Here is a 19,864-nt window from a genome sequence, read left to right on the forward strand (position 1 = left end):
ATTGAGCAGTAAACAGTGACACTCCAACCCTAACGATAATGTTCCACAGTACCTGTCAGCTCCAACTGGGAATCCAATCCGGGATTCTCACATTCTGTCCCCTTGTTCATTCTTATTTCTGCAAAAAAAAAAAGAAATAAAATACTTAGAGCCTATCACAATATATCAGAGATAGACAGAAGTAGAGATAGAGAGACAGACAGCAAAAGGGAAAGCGAGACAGAGATAGAGAGGGAGAGCAAGAGGGAGAGAGAGAGAGACAAAGAGGGAGAGAGACAGAAACAAAGGGAGTGAGAGGGTGAGAGAAGGACAGACAGAGCGAGAGGGCGATTGAGAGAATAAGAGAGAAGGGAGATAGAGAAAGGAAGAGACAAAACGGGATAGAAAGAGGCAGATTATTTCGGCCTACCGAGAAGAAAAGGGTCAGAGTACAGACCCAGGCCCATTAAAGCTTCCTAGTTAACCAAAGCCCCGTGGTCTCCGAGAGCTGACCCTCTCCAGTGAGTCAGACTGGACGGAATGCCCACTTCCAGCAGTGCTGACTGATCCAAGTCTCACTCATTGGATGTCACGTTCCCCCAAGTTCTGTTAAACTTTCATCTATTTTAACAAAGTCATTCTTAATACAGCTCGTCGTTAATCGTAAACCTGTGTCATTGAGCTGAAATGCCACTGCTCTCAGTATCTCCCTCTTGTTAAGCCCATTCAATAACACAGGCAGCGTGACAACATCCAGCACTATTTCAAAGCTTTATGAAAAGGGACACCAGCACCTCCAGTAGTTCAGCACATTTAAGACAGTGAGCAGCCGAGCTAGGCAGAGCAAGAAAGGCTCAGGCTCCAACACCAGCCTATACTGGGGTTTACTGATCTCACCCGGTGTGGGACTGAGCCTCACACACCGACCAGGAAAGGCCCAGGCTGCACCCGCGGCCCCCTCATAGTTCCTGCTAACTCCCACTCCTGATCAATATCCAATGACCCATGCATGTGTGGAGATCAGCAGTGGACTGGGCTCCACTCTAATACCCCTCAAGGTAGTGGAAGGGGGTCAGTGGCCCTGGAACTCATTCTCCAGCGAGAGACACCGCTGTGCTGGGGAAGGGAGAGAGAAAAAGAGATGGGCAGGGAGTGTGAGGGGTCTATTGGAAACAGACATAACATTGAAGAGAATGCCACAAGACTGCAATGCAGCAGCATAATAGTTTATATGGGGGGTGGGGGGGGGGGGGCTCACCAGCGCTGAAGATCTTTGATGAGTGGAGAATCCTGGGGATTAGACCTCCCCCCACACTTCCCAATCTTTTCAACCATCAATTATGTTCCACATGAGACATGGAACACACCGGTCAACATGCACCTTCTGCACCTCAGTCAGCTGGAGAGAGCCAAGGCTGGCACTGGTGCTGAAACGGGCACACAAACCGCCTTTGGCCACTGAAACTTGTGCAGAAACTACCTTTGGTCACTAAAACTGGCAGTGAAACTGGCACTTGGCTGAAACTGGCAGTGAAACTGGCACTTGGCTGAAACTGGCAATGAAACTGCCTTTGGCCAATGAAACTGACACTGGCGCTGAAACTGGCACTGAAACTGACACTAGCACTGAAACTGACACTGGCGCTGAAACTGGCATTAACAGAAGCAGCACAGAAACTCAGGGCCAAAGGGAGCAGTTTGTGGCCCATGCTGCTACCCCACTAGGGTGGGACAGACTGATCCCAGGCCGAGGGAGAGAGGGAGAGACCAATCCCAGGCCTGAGTGAGGGAGGGAGGGACCGATCCCCTGCCTCAGGGAGGCAATGAGAGACCGACCCCAGGCTGAGGGAGGGAGGGAGGGACCAATGCTGGGCCTGAGGGAGGGAGAGAGAGACCGATCCCAGGCTGAGGAAGGATGGGTGAAACTGATCCCAGGCCCAATGGAGGGACCGGGTTGTTACTCTGATAGCTTACGCAACTGCCCTTGGATGTGAGGCATGGGATTCCGATTGAACATCCGATCGCTCGATCAGCTGTGGAAACGATCAGCTTGTCAGTCAGGCACAGTGTTACTGTTGTGCAAAGCATTTGCATCTTCTCTGTACATTTGCATATCGAGAGGCTGAGTCATAAAATAGCAGTTGGAGGCCGAGCCCATGGCCCAGCTCCCAGACAGTGAGACACACACAGGGCCCAGAACTCAATCCAATACAGTGTGCAAAGTGGTGGCACAGGCATGAGGAAATCAGAGATATTTACAATTTCATAGGTACAGAGTATTTACAATTTTAGAGTCCACCCTGATATAGTAAATGTTCTGCACAGGAAGGCTGCCAAACAAGATCTGACACCAAATCAGGTCAGGTGACCAAAAAGCTGGTCAAAGTGGTAGGGTTTGAGTCGAGTCTTAAAGGAGAAAAGAGAGGTAGGGAGGCGGAGAGGTTTAATAAGTGAATTCCAGAGCTTAGGGCCAAGACAGCTGAACGTACGGGCACCAGTGGTGGAACAATTAAAATCGGGGAAGCTCAGGAGACCACAATTCGAGGAGCGCAGATATCTCGGAGGGTTGTGGGGCTGGAGGAGATGACAGAGATAGGGAGGGGGTGAGGCCTTGGATACATTTGAAAGCAAGAATGTGAGTTTTAAAATTGAGGCTTTGCTTAATGGGGAGCCAAAGTAGGCCACTGAGCATAGAGGTAGTGAGAACATGAGTTAGTACATGGGCAGCGGAGTTTTGAATGAGCTGAGGGTGACTAATGGTGGAAGATGGGAGGCTAGCCAGGAGCGTGTTGGAATAGTTGTTACAGAGGTGAAATCAGGCCGTCTTAGGGGTGGTGCAGATAAGAGGGGTCAGAAGCTCAACTCAGGGTCAGATATGATACCAAAGTCTGAAAGAGTCTGGCTCAGCCTCAGCCAGTTGCGAGGGAGAGGGATGGAGTCAGCAGCGAGGGAATGGAGTTTGTGGCAGGAGTGAAGACAAGGGCTGCAAGTCCTCCCAATATTTAGTTATAGGAAATTTCTGCTCGTCCAGTCGGATGTCGGATAAGCAGTCTGATAATTTAGCAAACAGAGGAGGAGTCAAGGTGAGGTAGAGCTGGGCGTCATCAGTTCACAGGTGTAAACTGGCAGCATGTAGATGAGAAATAGAAGGGGGCAAAGGCCAGATCCTCGGGGGACACACCAGGGGCAACAAGTGCGGGAATGGGCAGAGGAGCCACTATGGGTGTCTCGCCCTTCACAGCTGGACAGGGAAGAATGGAACTAGGTGAGAGCAGTCCCACTCGGCTGGACGATAGTGAGGAGGCGTTGGAGGAGGATGGTGTGGTCAAGGGTGTCAAAGGCTGCAGGCAGGTCGAGGAGGATGGGAAGGGATTAGCTTACCTGTGTCACAGTCACACAAGGTGTAATTTGTGTCTTTGATTGGCTATGGAAACCAGACTGGAGGGAATGAAATGTGCAATGGCAGGAAAGATGGGCACGAATTGAGGAGGCCAAAAAAAAAACCTTCGAGGACTTTGGAGTCCAGGGCTAGGCGGAGGGAACCTAAGGGGCAGAGTGGCCCAGTGAGCCCGAGGAAGGGAGGGGAAATGGCCGAGGCAGCTGAGTACATGGGTCTCAATCCTCAATGAGCTCCTCACATTTGCTGTTGGAGGTGAGGGCGAAGAGGGGAAGAGGAGAGGGGTTTCAGGAGATGATTGTAGCGGAAATGGAAGCTGGAGGCTATCTTTGCATTCAAGGGTGATTCTGGATTCTGGACTGGTGAGCAGAGTTGGCAGAGGAGAGAGTGCTTAAAGGAGAGCGAGCACGGATGTGTACAGGGCAAATAGTTTTTGACTGACTTGATTGAGTTAACTGAGAACTCAGATGAGGTCAGTGTGGTTGATGCGGTGTATATAGACTTTCAAAGGGCATTTGTTGAAGTACCACACAAGAGGAGCATGGAGCAAAATTGGCTAAGGGATAGAAAATTGTGATGAATTGCTTTTTTTTATCAGACTGCAGGGAGGTAGAAAATGGCGTTCTCTAAAGTTCAGTACGAGGCCACTGCTGTTTTTTCATGTGCTTCAATGACTTGGGGGGGGGTGGTATAAGGCACAATTTCAAAACTTGCAGATGACATGAAACTTGGAGCTGCAGTAAGCAGTGACGAAGATAGTAATAGACTTTAAGAGGATATAGACAGGCACGGACAGACACATTGCAGATGAAATTCAAAGCAGAAAAATGCGAGGTGATACATTTTGGGAGGAAAAATGGGAGAGACAATACAAAGTAAATGGTACAATTTTAAAGCAATGCAAGAACAGGGAGACCTGAAGGTGCTTGTGAACAAATGTTTGAAAGTGGTAGGACAGGTTAACAAAGCAGTTCATAAAGCATATGGATCTTGGGCTTTATAAAGTAGACACACGGAGTACAAAAGCCAAGAAGTTATGTCAAAAGAGGCCAGTTTGGGCCAACGAGTCCGAGCAAGTGGGATGCTCCACATCACCCCATCGCACCCCTCTTCATCCAACTGGAACAACATACCCTTCAACTCCTTTCTCACCCATGTACTCATCTAGCCTCCTGTTCAATGCATCTATGCTGTTCACCTCAACACTCTATGTGGTACCATGTTCCAGCCACACTCTGGGTAAGGAGGCTTCTCCTGAATTCCCTATTAGATTTATTGGTGACTATCTTACATTTATGACTCTTAGTTTTGGATTCCTTGCAGGTGGAGATATCTCTATATCCACACTCCTTCATAAATTCTAAACGCCTTTATCAGGGTCATAGCCTTCCCTTTCCTGGAGAAAAGAGCCCCAGTCTGTCCAGTCTTTGGAATATTGACGTATATTGATGCACAGTCGGGGATTTTGCTCTAACTCGGCCAGTCAGTGTCGAGCTACTGTTCAGTATGTGAAATAATTCAAACATCGCAAAGTCAGAGATCTGACCTGATCAGTCCCATTCCTTCCGGAGCCCACACCAGTCTACTCGATTAGGGAATCCCCTCTTTCCACGACATAAAATACCCAACTTCGATATATACCATACATTCTCATAACCTGAGCATAAATATCGAGCATATTCCAAAAATAGAGCTCCCTGTGGTCGAGTGTGAGCACACTGGTCAGCACACTCACCTCTGAGTCAAAAAGTTGCACGTTCAAGTCTCACCCCAGAAACTCGAGCGCAAAATCTAGGCTCCCTCAACCAACATCAGTAACACACAGATTGCCTGCTCATTATCACCTTGCTGCTTGTGGGAAATTGCTGTTTCTACACTGACAGCAGTGACTGAATTTCAAAAGGACACCATTGACTGTGACGTGCTTTGAGCTTGTCTGGGGTAGTGACAGGTGTTATAGAAATAAAAGCCTTCCTTTCTTCATGTTCAACATCACTCGAACTTGTTCTGACTTAGTAGGGCAGCAAATAACCCAAACAGGGAGTAATCAAGAACCATGTGCCCACTTGTCAGACCCTCTAGGTGTCCCAAAGTGGATTACATCGAATATATGGCACAGAAAGAGGCCATTCTGCTCAACTAGTCCATGCCAATGCTTCCCAGCCTGCAAATTACTTTTGAAGTGCAGTCATTGTTGCTATGTCGGCCAGCACAAGTTTGACAAAGAGTGTCTGAATAAATAACCCATTATCTGGTTCGGGAGGCGGTGAAAGGGACAGCTTTGTGCAGAAATGCGGGAGAGATCCCTACTCTTTGAAATACGTCGTCTGACATTTATATCCACGGTTGACATTTTATGTGAAAATGGCACCTCACATAATGCATCAGTCCTTCTGTACTGCACTGTACAGATCATGTGCTATAAACTGAAGTGGGACTGAAACCGAAAACCAAGGGGGCTGAGAGGCAAGAGATGAAGCTGGGGCTGACTAGAACTAGATACAAAAACCAAGGTGGGTCTGATTAGAAATGGACACGGAGTTCAAGGTAGATTTGACTAGAAATGGACACAGAGTTCAAGGTAGATTTCACTAGAAATGGACACAGAGTTCAAGGTAGATTTGACTAGAAATTGACACAGAGTTCAAGGTAGATTTCACTAGAAATGGACACAGAGTTCAAGGTAGATTTGACTAGAAATTGACACAGAATTCAAGGTAGATTTGACTAGAAATTGACACGGAGTTCAAGGTAGATTTCACTAGAAATGGACAGAGTTCAAGGTAGATTTGACTAGAAATTGACACAGAATTCAAGGTAGATTTCACTAGAAATGGACACAGAGTTCAAGGTAGATTTGACTAGAAATGGACACAGAGTTCAAGCGAGATTTCACTAGAAATGGATACAGAGTTCAAGGTAGATTTGACTAGAAATTGACACAGAATTCAAGATAGATTTGACTAGAAATTGACACAGAGTTCAAGGTAGATTTGACTAGAAATGGACACAGAGTTCAAGGTAGATTTCACTAGAAATGGACACAGAGTTCAAGGTAGATTTCACTAGAAATGGACACAGAGTTCAAGGTAGATTTGACTAGAAATGGACACAGAGTTCAAGGTAGATTTCACTAGAAATGGACACAGAGTTCAAGGTAGATTTGACTAGAAATTGACACAGAGTTCAAGGTAGATTTGACTAGAAATGGACACAGAGTTCAAGGTAGATTTGACTAGAAATTGACACAGAATTCAAGGTAGATTTGACTAGAAATTGACACAGAGTTCAAGGTAGATTTGACTAGAAATTGACGCTGAGTTCAAGGTAGATTTGACTAGAAATTGACACAGAGTTCAAGGTAGATTTGACTAGAAATTGACGCAGATTTCAAGGTGGGGCTGACCAGAACGGGACGGAATTCAAGGTGGGCTTGAGCAAATGTGGAACAGGATTCAGGGTGGGCTTGAGCAGATGTGGAACAGGATTCAGGGTGGGCTTGAGCAGATGTGGAACAGGATTCAGGGTGGGCTTGAGCAGATGTGGAACAGGATTCAGGGTGGGCTTGAGCAGATGTGGAGCAGGATTCAGGGTGGGCTTGAGCAGATGTGGAACAGGATTCAGGGTGGGCTTGAGCAGATGTGGAACAGGATTCAGGGTGGGCTTGAGCAGATGTGGAACAGGATTCAAGGTGGGTCTGGCCAGAAGTGGACACAGTCCTCGAGTTAGGTTTGACCAGATGTGAAGGTTGCGGCTTCAAGTCCTACCTGAAAGCCTGGAGCACATAATCCAGGCTGATACTACAGTCCAGTACTGAGGGAGCCCTACCGTGTTGGTAGAGCTGCTTTCGGATGTGGTATTAAACCTGCCCTCTCTCATAAAAGCTCCCATGTCACTATTGGAAGAAGAGGAGGGGCGTTGTCACCAGTGTCCTGGCCAATATTTATCCCTCAACCAACATCATTAAAAAGCAGACTATCTGGTCATTATCACTACTATTTGTAGGACCCTGCTATACACAAATTGGCTGCTGCATTTCCTATATTACAACAGTGATGACCCTTCAAAAACACATCATTAGTGGTCAATTGTTTTGGGATGTCCTGAGGTCAGACTCTGTGCTGACTCCATCCCTACACCAGCTGATCGACTGCTGAAACCCTCCCTTTGTTACCTCTAGATTTGCATATTTCAATTCACTCCTGGCCAACCTCCCACATTCTTTCCTCTGTAAACCTGAGATCATCCAAAACTCTACTGCTCATGTCCTAACTCACACCAAGTTCCATTCACCCATCACCGCTCTGCTTGCTGAACTCCACTGGCTCCAGGTGAAACAACGCCTCCATTTTAAAATCTCTCAATGGCCTCAGCCCTCCCCTTACTCCTCCAACCCCACAACCCTATGAGATATCTGCACTCCTCTAATTCTGGCCTCATGAGCATGCCCAATTTTAATCGCTCCGCCATTAGTGGCCATGCATTCAGCTGCCTAGGCCCTAAGCTCTGGAATTCACTCCCTAAACCTCTCTCTCCTCCTGTAAGACTCTCCTTAAAACCTACCTCTTTGACCAAGCATTTACTCGAGTACAAACATATTGTCTCCTGCGGCTCGATGCCAAATTTTGCTTCTAGCACTCCTGTGAAGTGCCTTGGGACATTTTACACGTTAAAGGTGTTATACAAATACAACTAGTTGTTGCTGAAGTTGTGAAAGGTGCTATATAAATGTAATGTTCTTTTTTTCCCATCTTTTATGATTCCCACCTCTTAGTGACACTGATAGAATTCTTTACTGTTCTGTCTTACGGAGGCACATTTTCCTCTTTTTTTCAGCTCCGATATGTTTATTGATCTGTGCAAGGATCACGTATGGCAGGTTTGATGGACCAGCCGATCTAACCCTGCCCGCCACTTTTGCACATTTGTACGTTTTTCCCCTCTCTCACACCGGCATCTACCCGACAATGTGGAAAATTGCCCAGATATTGTTAACCATACATCAGTTGTGTTTAACTATATGCAGACGAAGGGTATTAATTGGCGTCGCACTTGAGCACACATAAAGAGAGACCTTTTGAAACTGTTTGGGGGTTGATTTGGGAGGTACAGGCTTGTAATGTTTCGCTCTGCAAATAAATGTAAGACTGAGTAAAGATTAGCTCCAATATCTCCTTCACCAACTGGCTTTCTGGGCTAAAAACGTGGTAGCAGAGAATGGTTACCAAAAGGCAAAAGTTGGAAACCAAGAAAATAAAATTGGACAGAACGCTCTGACCCTGGTAGCTATTGTGTAAAATGACAGAAAGCAAGTGTAAATTGTTGGGGTATGATTACCCTCCAATGTTCTCTGAAACTGTACTATATGACCAGTGGAAGAATAAAGTAGATATGGGGACACGGGTTACATCTCTATCCAAGGCATGGCCTTGGAACTGTGGGCATCCTACCAGAAGTAAAATCAGAAATAAAGTCTTTTGTGAGCTGGACACCCTTCAGTTCGATATTGATAAAAGCTTGGACCTTCTATTCGAGTTCTTGCATGAAATCTGCAACAAGGATGTCTATGAGGTATGGTCAGATTTTGATAGATTTTGGAAAACAGATGATTATTCAATGGGGGAATACATCACGGACTTTAACAGACTTTATAAAAGACTGATGAAATTTAATTTAGCTCAGTGCTCGCATTATAATTGCTGGATTGTGCTCAGGTGTCACAGTTGGACAGGCTCCTGGTTTGCTGCCTTGAAAGAATTCCCGGGGAACCAGTCATTTCCTGCAGCCTTGGTGGAACAAATGGAAGTCACAGACAGGCAGAATGAGGATGAAAACACCTTTAGCAGATCGGGCTATTACAGCAGAAGACAGAATTGGAACAGCAGGTAATAGGCAAAAGAATCTCAGGAATGCTTAATAGGTGCTTCGGTGTGACTCAAAGTATCGCCACGTGATCAACTGCCCAAAGTAGAGAGGCAAGGCACTCGAAGTGACACATGACGCTGAGAATTCTGCGGCAGGAAATGAAGATAATGATGAATCTGAACAAATTCTACTAGTCACAAGGTGTTTTAGTCCTGTGATGAAGGTGTTTGTCACAGACTCCATCAACTGTACTGTGCTAGACAATGCTTGCACTTCAACAGTATGTGGAACAAATTAGCTAAAATGTTATCTGGATTCACTCAGTAGTGAGGATCAATGCAAGGTGAATGAGTATAAAAGTACTACTTGCTTTATGTTTAGTGATGACAATACATTGAGGTTAGTAAAGAGAGTTGTAATTCCATGTAAGATAGTTGGAGTAAGCCACTTTATCACTGCTGATGCAGTCTCAAGTGAGATACCTTCACCGTTGAGTATATCCTCTGTGAAAAAGGCACAAATGAAACTTGACATGGAGCAAGATAAGGCAATTATTTTTGGAAAGTCGGTTGGTTTAGTTTACTCAATTAGGACATTATTGTATCCCCTTAACAAAACCTGATGTTTCTCGTCAGAGTGTTACACAAGTATTAATGGCATCAGGTGATAAGAATCAGAGGGAAAAAGCACATTGTCTTAAAGTTACAGAGACAATTTGTTCACCTCTTCTTGTCAAAGATTAAAAACTCCACTAAAGGATGCAGGTGTGGTTGATGGAGAGTACAGGAGGATAATGGAAGAGATTAGTGAGAAGTGTGAAATCTATCAAAGTATCAGAGGATGCTGCCACGTCCTATTGTAAGCTTCCCATTGGCACAGGACTTTAACAAGGTAGTTGCCATGGAACTAAAGATATGGAATAAAGAAAGAAATATTTTATTCTACACTTTATAGACCTGGAAACCAGATTTATTCTTTCTACAATAATACACAGCAAGGCCAAAAGGGTGATTATAGACAAAATCATGGAGAAATGGATCGGAACCAGACTTGGGGCACCAGCTAAGTTTCTGACTGATAATGGAGGGGAATTTTCCAATGACAAGTTCGGAGACATGTGCGAAAACATGAGCGTTATGTTCATGAATACCGCAGCTGAAAGTCCTTTCAGCAATGGGCTCTGTGAAAGGAATCACACAGTGATCAATGAAATGCTGCGTACAATCTTAGCTTATCAACCAAACCGCAAGCTGACAACTGTCCTGACATGGGCAGTTCACGCAAAGAATTCACCTCAGATGATTGGAACGTTTTGTCCCTATCAATTGATCTACAGGCGGAATCCAAAACTGCCTTCTGTGCTGTGTGATAGTCCTCCTGCTATAAAAGGTACTGCAATTAGTTCTGTTTTTTCTGCATGTTTGAATGCTTTACATGCAGGGTGAAAGAGTAAGAGAGTAAGAAAGTGTAGTGCTAGCTCTAATAATGGGTCTGGAAGTGACTCTTGCATTAAAGCATGATCATGCACTGGAGAAAGGGTTTCTGATCATGACAGACAGAGATCTTATAGCAGTGGTCCTGAAAGACGTCAAAGTGTAAGTAGAGGCTGTAACTTGAATAGATTACATAATGAAATAAGGGCTACAGAACTGTTTGGAACAGAACTAGAAGCAGAAGTTCTCATGACCGTGAAGTTTTGTTGGCCGTCAATAAACTTGAGGATCAACTAATAAGAGTGGCACAGTGGCGCAGTGGTTAGCACCGCAGCCTCACATCTCCAGTGACCCGGGTTCAATTCTGGGTACTCCCTGTGTCTGCGTGGGTTTTCTCTGGGTGCTCCGTTTTCCTCCCACAAGCCAAAAGACTTGCAGGTTGGTAGGTAAATTGGCCATTATAAATTGCCCCTAGTATAGGTAGGTGGTAGGGGAATATAGGGACAGGTGAGGATGTGATAGGAATATGGGATTAGTGTAGGATTAGTACAAATGGGTGGTTGATGGTCGGCACAGACTCGGTGGGCCGAAGGGCCTGTTTCAGTGCTATATCTCTAAACTAAACTAAAGAGAGGTAAACAAAGAGAGTTGGATAGTTGGAGAGAGTTTGAAGTTTATTCTGAGGTACCAGATAAGGGGCAACAAGCCTTGTCACACAGATGGATTTGTACTGAAAAAGTCCTTACAGAATAGACTTACAGGGATAAAGCAAGGCTAGTTGTGAAGGGTTTTGAAGTGTGACTGGGTGATACAGATGTTACACTGGACTCTCCCACAGCTGGAAAAGTAATCTTGAGCATCTTTTTAGCTCTTTTGGCCACATACTCATGGGAGCATAGATCAATTGACATAAAAACGGAATTTCTGCAAGTGATACTTTTGAGGGGGAAGTGTTTCTGAAACTGCCCGAAGAGGCAGTAGATGCAGAAGGGAAACTGAACAAATGTGTCCATGGCCTGAATGATGCTTCCATGGTGTGTGGTACGTTTCGGTGAGATCTGTTTTGCTGAAAGTAGGTTGCGTACAACTAAAAGCAGATCCCTCAATGTTTTATTGGTGTCATAAAGCAAAACTTTCAGGCATCTTTATGATGCATGTTGATGATTTCTTATGGGGTGGGACTGCGGAATTTGAAAAATATGCTATTAATAAAGATTATAGTCGAAGTTAAGTTTGGGAGTCAGGCTTCTGGGACTTTTAAATATATTGGTTTAAATATTAAGCAGAGAAGGTCTGGCAAAACTTTAAACCAACAATCCTATTTAGATAGTGTTACTCCCATCCCAGTGAATTATAGATCATTGAAGGATGATGTTATTTATAAAGAATAGACAGAGCAATTATGAAGCTTGATTGGTCAGTTGAACTAGTTGGGCATTTAGATTAGACCAAGGCTTATTGCGATGTGTTGGAGTGAAATACTACACTGAAACACCCAAAGTCAAGAATGTTTTAAGGGCAATTTAAACATTGAGAAAATGAAATGTGGAGAATGCAGACTTAAGTTCCCATCATTTGGTGACCCAAAGAATATGAAACTAGTCACTTGTCGTGATGCTTCACATGCTAATCTTCCTGATGGGTATTTGAGTGCAGTTGGTTTTATAATATTTCTGATGGGTGAAAATGGAAAATGTTGCCCTTTAGCTTAGGAAGCTAAGAAAATAAAAAGGGTTGTTAAAAGTGCTTTAGCTGCCAAACTGGCTCTCTGGGAGGCAGTGGATACAGGGCATGATTTGTCAAATATTTGAAGAGATTCTATACAAGGGATGTGCAAAGGATAGCGTATCCATTGAACGTGATGTAGATTATCGTTCCTTGTGGGGTAATGTGCACTCGACAGAAAGTGTGAGTGAGAAAAAGTTACGGATTGACTTGGCAGGCTTGAAACAAAGGCTGGAGAGAAAGGAAATCTCCAAAATTAAATCGATAGATGCAACTTATCAACTGTCTGATTGATGGTTTACAATGAGAAATGTCAGCACGAATAAATAGTTGTTGTCCTAGAGGAGCGGTGTCTCACAATGTAATGCTTTATACAGAATATAGAAGGGTTTTTAAAATTTGTTTTCAAATGTTAGTGCATATTGAGTCTTAAGTTTTATTTGAAGAGAAAGGAGGGGATTTCTGAATTGTATATCAATTGTGTTTAATTATTTGCAAGCGAAAGGCATTAATTGGGGTCTTACTTGAGCACATGTGTGGTGTTAGGGGTTGAGTTGGGAGATATATGCTTGCAATGGTTCACTCTGCAAATAAACAGAAGACCGAGTAAAGATTGGCTCCAGTATCATCCTTCACTAGCTTTCTGGACGTATAACAGGTATGTACCACCCCATCAATCGACTCTCAATCATCAGCAAAGTGATGGAAGGTGCCTTTGACAGCGTCACTTACTCAGGAACAATCTGCTCACCAGAGTTCAGCTTGGGCTCCACTAGGGCCACTAACTCCGGAGCTCTTTACAGCTTCGGTTCAAACAAAAGAGCTGAATTCCAAAAGTGAGATGAGAGTGACTGCTCTTGACATCAAGGTGGCATTTCAAAGCGTTCTCACTCCCTCCCTGTTACTGATGTTCTCAGTCTCTGTGTAACTTATGATCTCTTCCTCTCTCTGTTCCTGATGTACTCACTCCCTCAGTTATTGATGTTTTCACTCTCTCTGTTACAGATTTTTTTTTTATTTTAGAGATACAGCACTGAAACAGGCCCTTCGGCCCACCGAGTCTGTGTCGACCAACAACCACCCATTTATACTAACCCTACAGTAATCCCAAATTCAATACCACCTACCCACACTAGGGGCAATTTATAATGGCCAATTTACCTATCACCTGCAAGTCTTTGGCTATGGAAGGAAACCGGAGCACCCGCGGAAATCGCACGCGATCACAGGGAGAACTTGCAAACTCCGCACAGACAGTACAAGGAATCGAACCTGGGTCCCCGGAGCTGTGAGGCTGCGGTGCTAACCACTGCGCCACTGTGCCGCTCTCTGTCACTGATGTTCACACTCCCTCTCTCTGTTACTGATGTTCTCACTCTGTCTCTCTGTTACTGATGTTCTCTCTCCCTCTGTTACTGATGTTCTCACTCTCTCTGTTACTGATGCTCTAACTCTCTCTGTTACTGATGTTCTCACTCTCTCTGTTACTGATGTTCTCAGTCTCTCTGTTACTGATGTTCTCTCTCCCTCTGTTACTGATGGTCTCACCCTCTCTGTTACTGATGTTCTCACTCTCTCTGTCACTGATGTTCTCACTCCCTCTGTTACTGATGTTCTCACCCTCTCTGTTACTGATGTTCTCACTCTCTCTGTTACTGATGTTCTCACTCCCTCTGTTACTGATGTTCTCTCTCTCTCTTTGTCACTGAAGTCCTCAATCTCGCTCTGTTACTGATGTTATCACCTTCTCTGTTACTGATGTTCTCACTCTCTGTTACTGAAGTACTCAATCTCTCTCTGTTACTGATGTTCTCACCTTCTCTGTTACTGATGTTCTAACTCTCTCTGTTACTGATGTTCTCTCTCTCTCTGTTACTGATGTTCTCACCCTTTCTGTTAATGATGTTCTCACTCTCTCTGTCACGGATGATCTCACTGTCTCTGTTACTGATGTTCTCACTCTCTCTGTTACTGACGTTCACACTCTCTCTGTTAATGATGTTCTCTCTCTCTCTGTTACTGTTGTTCTCACTCTCTCTGCTACTGATGTTCTCACTCTTTCTGTTACTGATGATCTCAATCTCTACGTTACTGATGTTCTCACTCTCTCTGTGTTACTGATGTTCTCAGTCTCTCTGTTACTGATGTTCCCACTCTCTCCATTACTGATGTTCTCACCCTCTCCATTAGTGATGTTCTCACTCTCTCTCCGTTACTGATGATCTCACCCACTCTGTTACCGATGTTCTCACCCTCTCTCTGTTACTGATGTTCACTCTCTCCCTGTTAACTGATGTTCTCAAACTCTCTGTTACTGATGTTCACTCTCTCTCTGTTACTGATGTTCTCACTCTCTCTGTGACTGACGTTCTCACTCTCTCTGTTACTGATGTTCTCACTCTTTCTGTAACTGATGTTCTCTCACTCTGTTACTGATGTTCTCACTTTCTTTGTTACTGATGTTCTCTCTCTCTCTTTTACTGATGTTCTCACTCTCTCTGTTACTGATGTTCTCTCTCTCTGTTACTGATGTTTTCAGTCTCTCTGTTACTGATGTTCTCTCACTCTGTTACTGATGTTCTCACTTTCTCTGTTACTGATGTTCTCTCTCTCTCTGTTACTGACGTTCTCACTCTCTCTGTTACTGATGTTCTCTCTCTCTGTTACTGATGTTTTCAGTCTCTCTGTTGCTGATGTTCTCTCGCTCTGTTACTGATGTTATCATTATCTCTGTTATTGATGTTCTCACTTTCTCTGTTACTGATGTTCTCTCTCTCTCTGTTACTGATGTTCTCACTTTCTCTGTGACTGACGTTCTCACTCTCTCTGTTACTGATGTTCTCTCTCTCTCTGTTACTGATGTTCTCTCTCACCTGTTACTGATGTTCTCACTCTCTTTGTTACTGACATTCTCACTATCTCTGTTACTGATGTTATCACTCTTTCTATTACTGATGTTCTCTCTCTCTGTTACTGATGTTCTCACTCTTTCTGTTACTGATGTTCTCTCACTCTGTTACTGATGTTCTCACTTTCTCTGTTACTGATGTTCTCTCTCTCTCTGTTACTGACGTTCTCACTCTCTCTGTTACTGATGTTCTCTCTCTCTGTTACTGATGTTTTAAGTCTCTCTGTCAATGATGTTCTCTGTCTCTCTGTCAATGATGTAATCACTCTCTCTGTTACTGATGTTCTCTCTCTCTCTTTTACTGATGTTTCTCTCCCTTTGTTACTGATGTAATCACTCTCTATCTATTACTGATGTGCTCACTTTCTATGTTACTGATGTTCTCTCTCTCTCTGTCACTGATGTTCTTACTTTCTCTGTTACTGATGTTCACTCTCTCTCTGTCACTGATGTTCTCACTCTCTCTGTTACTGATGTTCTCACTCTCTCTATTACTGACGTTCTCACTCTCTCTGTTACTGATGTTCTATCTCTCTCTGTTACTGATGTTCTCACTCTCTCTGTTACTGATGTTCTATCTCTCTCTCTCTGTTACTGATGTTCTCACTCTCTCTTTTACTGATGTTCTCCCCCTCTCAGTTACTAATGTTCTCACTCTCTTTGTTACTGATGTTCTCACCCTCTTTGTTACTGATGTTCTCTCTCTCTGATACTGATGTTCACACTCTCTCTGTTACTGATGTTATCACCTTCTCTGTTACTGATGTTCTCACTCTCTGTTACTGAAGTACTCAATCTCTCTCTGTTACTGATGTTCTCACCTTCTCTGTTACTGATGTTCCAACTCTCTCTGTTACTGATGTTCTCTCTCTCTCTGTTACTGATGTTCTCACCCTCTCTGTTACTGATGTTCTCACTCTCTCTGTTACTGATGTTCTCATTCCCTCAGTTGCTGATGTTCTCTCTCTCAGCTTTGTTACTGAAGTACTCAAACTCTCTCGGTTACTGATGTTCTCACCTTCTCTGTTACTGATGTTCTATCTCTCTCTGTTACAGATGTACTCTCTCTCTCTGTTACTGATGTTCTCACACTCTCTGTTAATGATGTTCTCAGTCTCTCTGTTACTGATGTTCTCACCCTCTCTGTAACTGATGTTCTCACTCTCTCTGTTACTGATGTTTTCACTCCCTCTGTTTCTGATGTTCTCTCTCTCTGTTACTGAAGTACTCAATCTCTCTCTGTTAATGATGTTATCACCTTCTCTGTTACTGATGTTCTAAATCTCTCTGTTACTGATGTTCTCTCTCTCTCTGTTACTGATGTTCTCACCCTCTCTGTTAATGATGTTCTCACTCTCTCTGTCACTGATGTTCTCACTCTCTCTGTCACTGATGTTCTCACTCTCTCTGTTACTGACGTTCTCACTCTCTCTGCTACTGATGTCCTCACTCTTTCTGTTACTGATGATCTCACTCTCTATGTTACTGATGTTCTCACTCTCTCTGTGTTACTGATGTTCTCAGTCTCTCTGTTACTGATGTTCCCACACTCTCCGTTACTGATGTTCTCACCCTCTCCATTAGTGATGTTCTCACTCTCTCTCCGTTACTGATGTTCTCACCCACTCTGTTACTGATGTTCTCACTCTCTCTCTGTTACTGATGTTCTCACCCTCTCTCCATTACTGATCTTCTGACCCTCTCTGTTACTGATGTTCTCACTATCTCTGTTACTGATGTTCTCACTCTTTCTATTACCGATGTTCTCTCTCTCTGTTACTGATGTTCTCACTCTTTCTGTTACTGATGTTCTCTCACTCTGTTACTGATGTTCTCACATTCTCTGTTACTGATTTTCTCTCTCTCTCTGTTACTGATGTTCTCACTCTCTCTGTTACTGATGTTCTCTCTCTCTGTTACTGATGTTTTCAGTCTCTCTGTTACTGATGTTCTCTCACTCTGTTACTGATGTTCTCACTTTCTCTGTTACTGATGTTCTCTCTCTCTCTGTTACTGACGTTCTCACTCTCTCTGTTACTGATGTTCTCTCTCTCTGTTACTGATGTTTTCAGTCTCTCTGTTACTGATGTTCTCTCTCTCTGTTACTGATGTTATCACTATCTCTGTTATTGATGTTCTCACTTTCTCTGTTACTGATGTTCTCTCTCTCTCTGTTACTGACGTTCTCACTCTCTCTGTTACTGATGTTCTCTCTCTTTCTGTTACTGATGTTCTCACTCTCTCTGTTACTGATGTTCTCACTCTCTCTCTCTGTTACTGATGTTCTCACTCTCTCTGTTACTGATGTTCTCCCCCTTTCTGTTACGAATGTTCTCACTCTCTTTGTTACTGATGCTCTCACCCTCTTTGTTACTGATGTTCACACTCTCTCTGTTACTGACGTTCTCACTCTCTCTGTTACTGATGTTCTCTCTCTCTGTTACTGATGTTTTCAGTCTCTCTGTTGCTGATGTTCTCTCGCTCTGTTACTGATGTTATCATTATCTCTGTTATTGATGTTCTCACTTTCTCTGTTACTGATGTTCTCTCTCTCTCTGTTACTGATGTTCTCACTTTCTCTGTGACTGACGTTCTCACTCTCTCTGTTACTGATGTTCTCTCTCTCTCTGTTACTGATGTTCTCTCTCTCTCTGTTACTGATGTTCTCACTCTCTTTGTTACTGACATTCTCACTATCTCTGTTACTGATGTTATCACTCTTTCTATTACTGATGTTCTCTCTCTCTGTTACTGATGTTCTCACTCTTTCTGTTACTGATGTTCTCTCACTCTGTTACTGATGTTCTCACTTTCTCTGTTACTGATGTTCTCTCTCTCTCTGTTACTGACGTTCTCACTCTCTCTGTTACTGATGTTCTCTCTCTCTGTTACTGATGTTTTAAGTCTCTCTGTCAATGATGTTCTCTGTCTCTCTGTCAATGATGTAATCACTCTCTCTGTTACTGATGTTCTCTCTCTCTCTTTTACTGATGTTTCTCTCCCTTTGTTACTGATGTAATCACTCTCTATCTATTACTGATGTGCTCACTTTCTATGTTACTGATGTTCTCTCTCTCTCTGTCACTGATGTTCTTACTTTCTCTGTTACTGATGTTCACTCTCTCTCTGTCACTGATGTTCTCACTCTCTCTGTTACTGATGTTCTCACTCTCTCTATTACTGACGTTCTCACTCTCTCTGTTACTGATGTTCTATCTCTCTCTGTTACTGATGTTCTCACTCTCTCTGTTACTGATGTTCTATCTCTCTCTCTCTGTTACTGATGTTCTCACTCTCTCTTTTACTGATGTTCTCCCCCTCTCAGTTACTAATGTTCTCACTCTCTTTGTTACTGATGTTCTCACCCTCTTTGTTACTGATGTTCTCTCTCTCTGATACTGATGTTCACACTCTCTCTGTTACTGATGTTATCACCTTCTCTGTTACTGATGTTCTCACTCTCTGTTACTGAAGTACTCAATCTCTCTCTGTTACTGATGTTCTCACCTTCTCTGTTACTGATGTTCCAACTCTCTCTGTTACTGATGTTCTCACCCTCTCTGTTACTGATGTTCTCACCCTCTCTGTTACTGATGTTCTCACTCTCTCTGTTACTGATGTTCTCATTCCCTCAGTTGCTGATGTTCTCTCTCTCAGCTTTGTTACTGAAGCACTCAAACTCTCTCGGTTACTGATGTTCTCACCTTCTCTGTTACTGATGTTCTATCTCTCTCTGTTACAGATGTACTCTCTCTCTCTGTTACTGATGTTCTCACACTCTCTGTTAATGATGTTCTCAGTCTCTCTGTTACTGATGTTCTCACCCTCTCTGTAACTGATGTTCTCACTCTCTCTGTTACTGATGTTTTCACTCCCTCTGTTTCTGATGTTCTCTCTCTCTGTTACTGAAGTACTCAATCTCTCTCTGTTAATGATGTTATCACCTTCTCTGTTACTGATGTTCTAAATCTCTCTGTTACTGATGTTCTCTCTCTCTCTGTTACTGATGTTCTCACCCTCTCTGTTAATGATGTTCTCACTCTCTCTGTCACTGATGTTCTCACTCTCTCTGTCACTGATGTTCTCACTCTCTCTGTTACTGACGTTCTCACTCTCTCTGCTACTGATGTCCTCACTCTTTCTGTTACTGATGATCTCACTCTCTATGTTACTGATGTTCTCACTCTCTCTGTGTTACTGATGTTCTCAGTCTCTCTGTTACTGATGTTCCCACTCTCTCCGTTACTGATGTTCTCACCCTCTCCATTAGTGATGTTCTCACTCTCTCTCCGTTACTGATGTTCTCACCCACTCTGTTACTGATGTTCTCACTCTCTCTCTGTTACTGATGTTCTCACCCTCTCTCCATTACTGATCTTCTGACCCTCTCTGTTACTGATGTTCTCACTATCTCTGTTACTGATGTTCTCACTCTTTCTATTACCGATGTTCTCTCTCTCTGTTACTGATGTTCTCACTCTTTCTGTTACTGATGTTCTCTCACTCTGTTACTGATGTTCTCACATTCTCTGTTACTGATTTTCTCTCTCTCTCTGT

General features: G+C 43.6%; 1 protein-coding gene across 1 annotated transcript in view; it reads right to left on the minus strand.

Annotated features, from left to right (window-relative positions):
• Positions 1-19,864, minus strand: part of LOC137352858 (POU domain, class 2, transcription factor 2-like) — a 991,936-nt gene that overhangs the window by 66,557 nt on the left and 905,515 nt on the right. The window contains exon 2 of the mRNA XM_068018710.1: positions 53-118. Coding sequence (XP_067874811.1) covers positions 53-118 — 66 coding nt within the window. The remainder of the gene's footprint in view (positions 1-52; positions 119-19,864) is intronic.

This window comes from Heterodontus francisci, chromosome 39 (assembly GCF_036365525.1).
Source record: "Heterodontus francisci isolate sHetFra1 chromosome 39, sHetFra1.hap1, whole genome shotgun sequence".
NCBI classification, from domain to species: Eukaryota; Metazoa; Chordata; class Chondrichthyes; order Heterodontiformes; family Heterodontidae; genus Heterodontus; species Heterodontus francisci.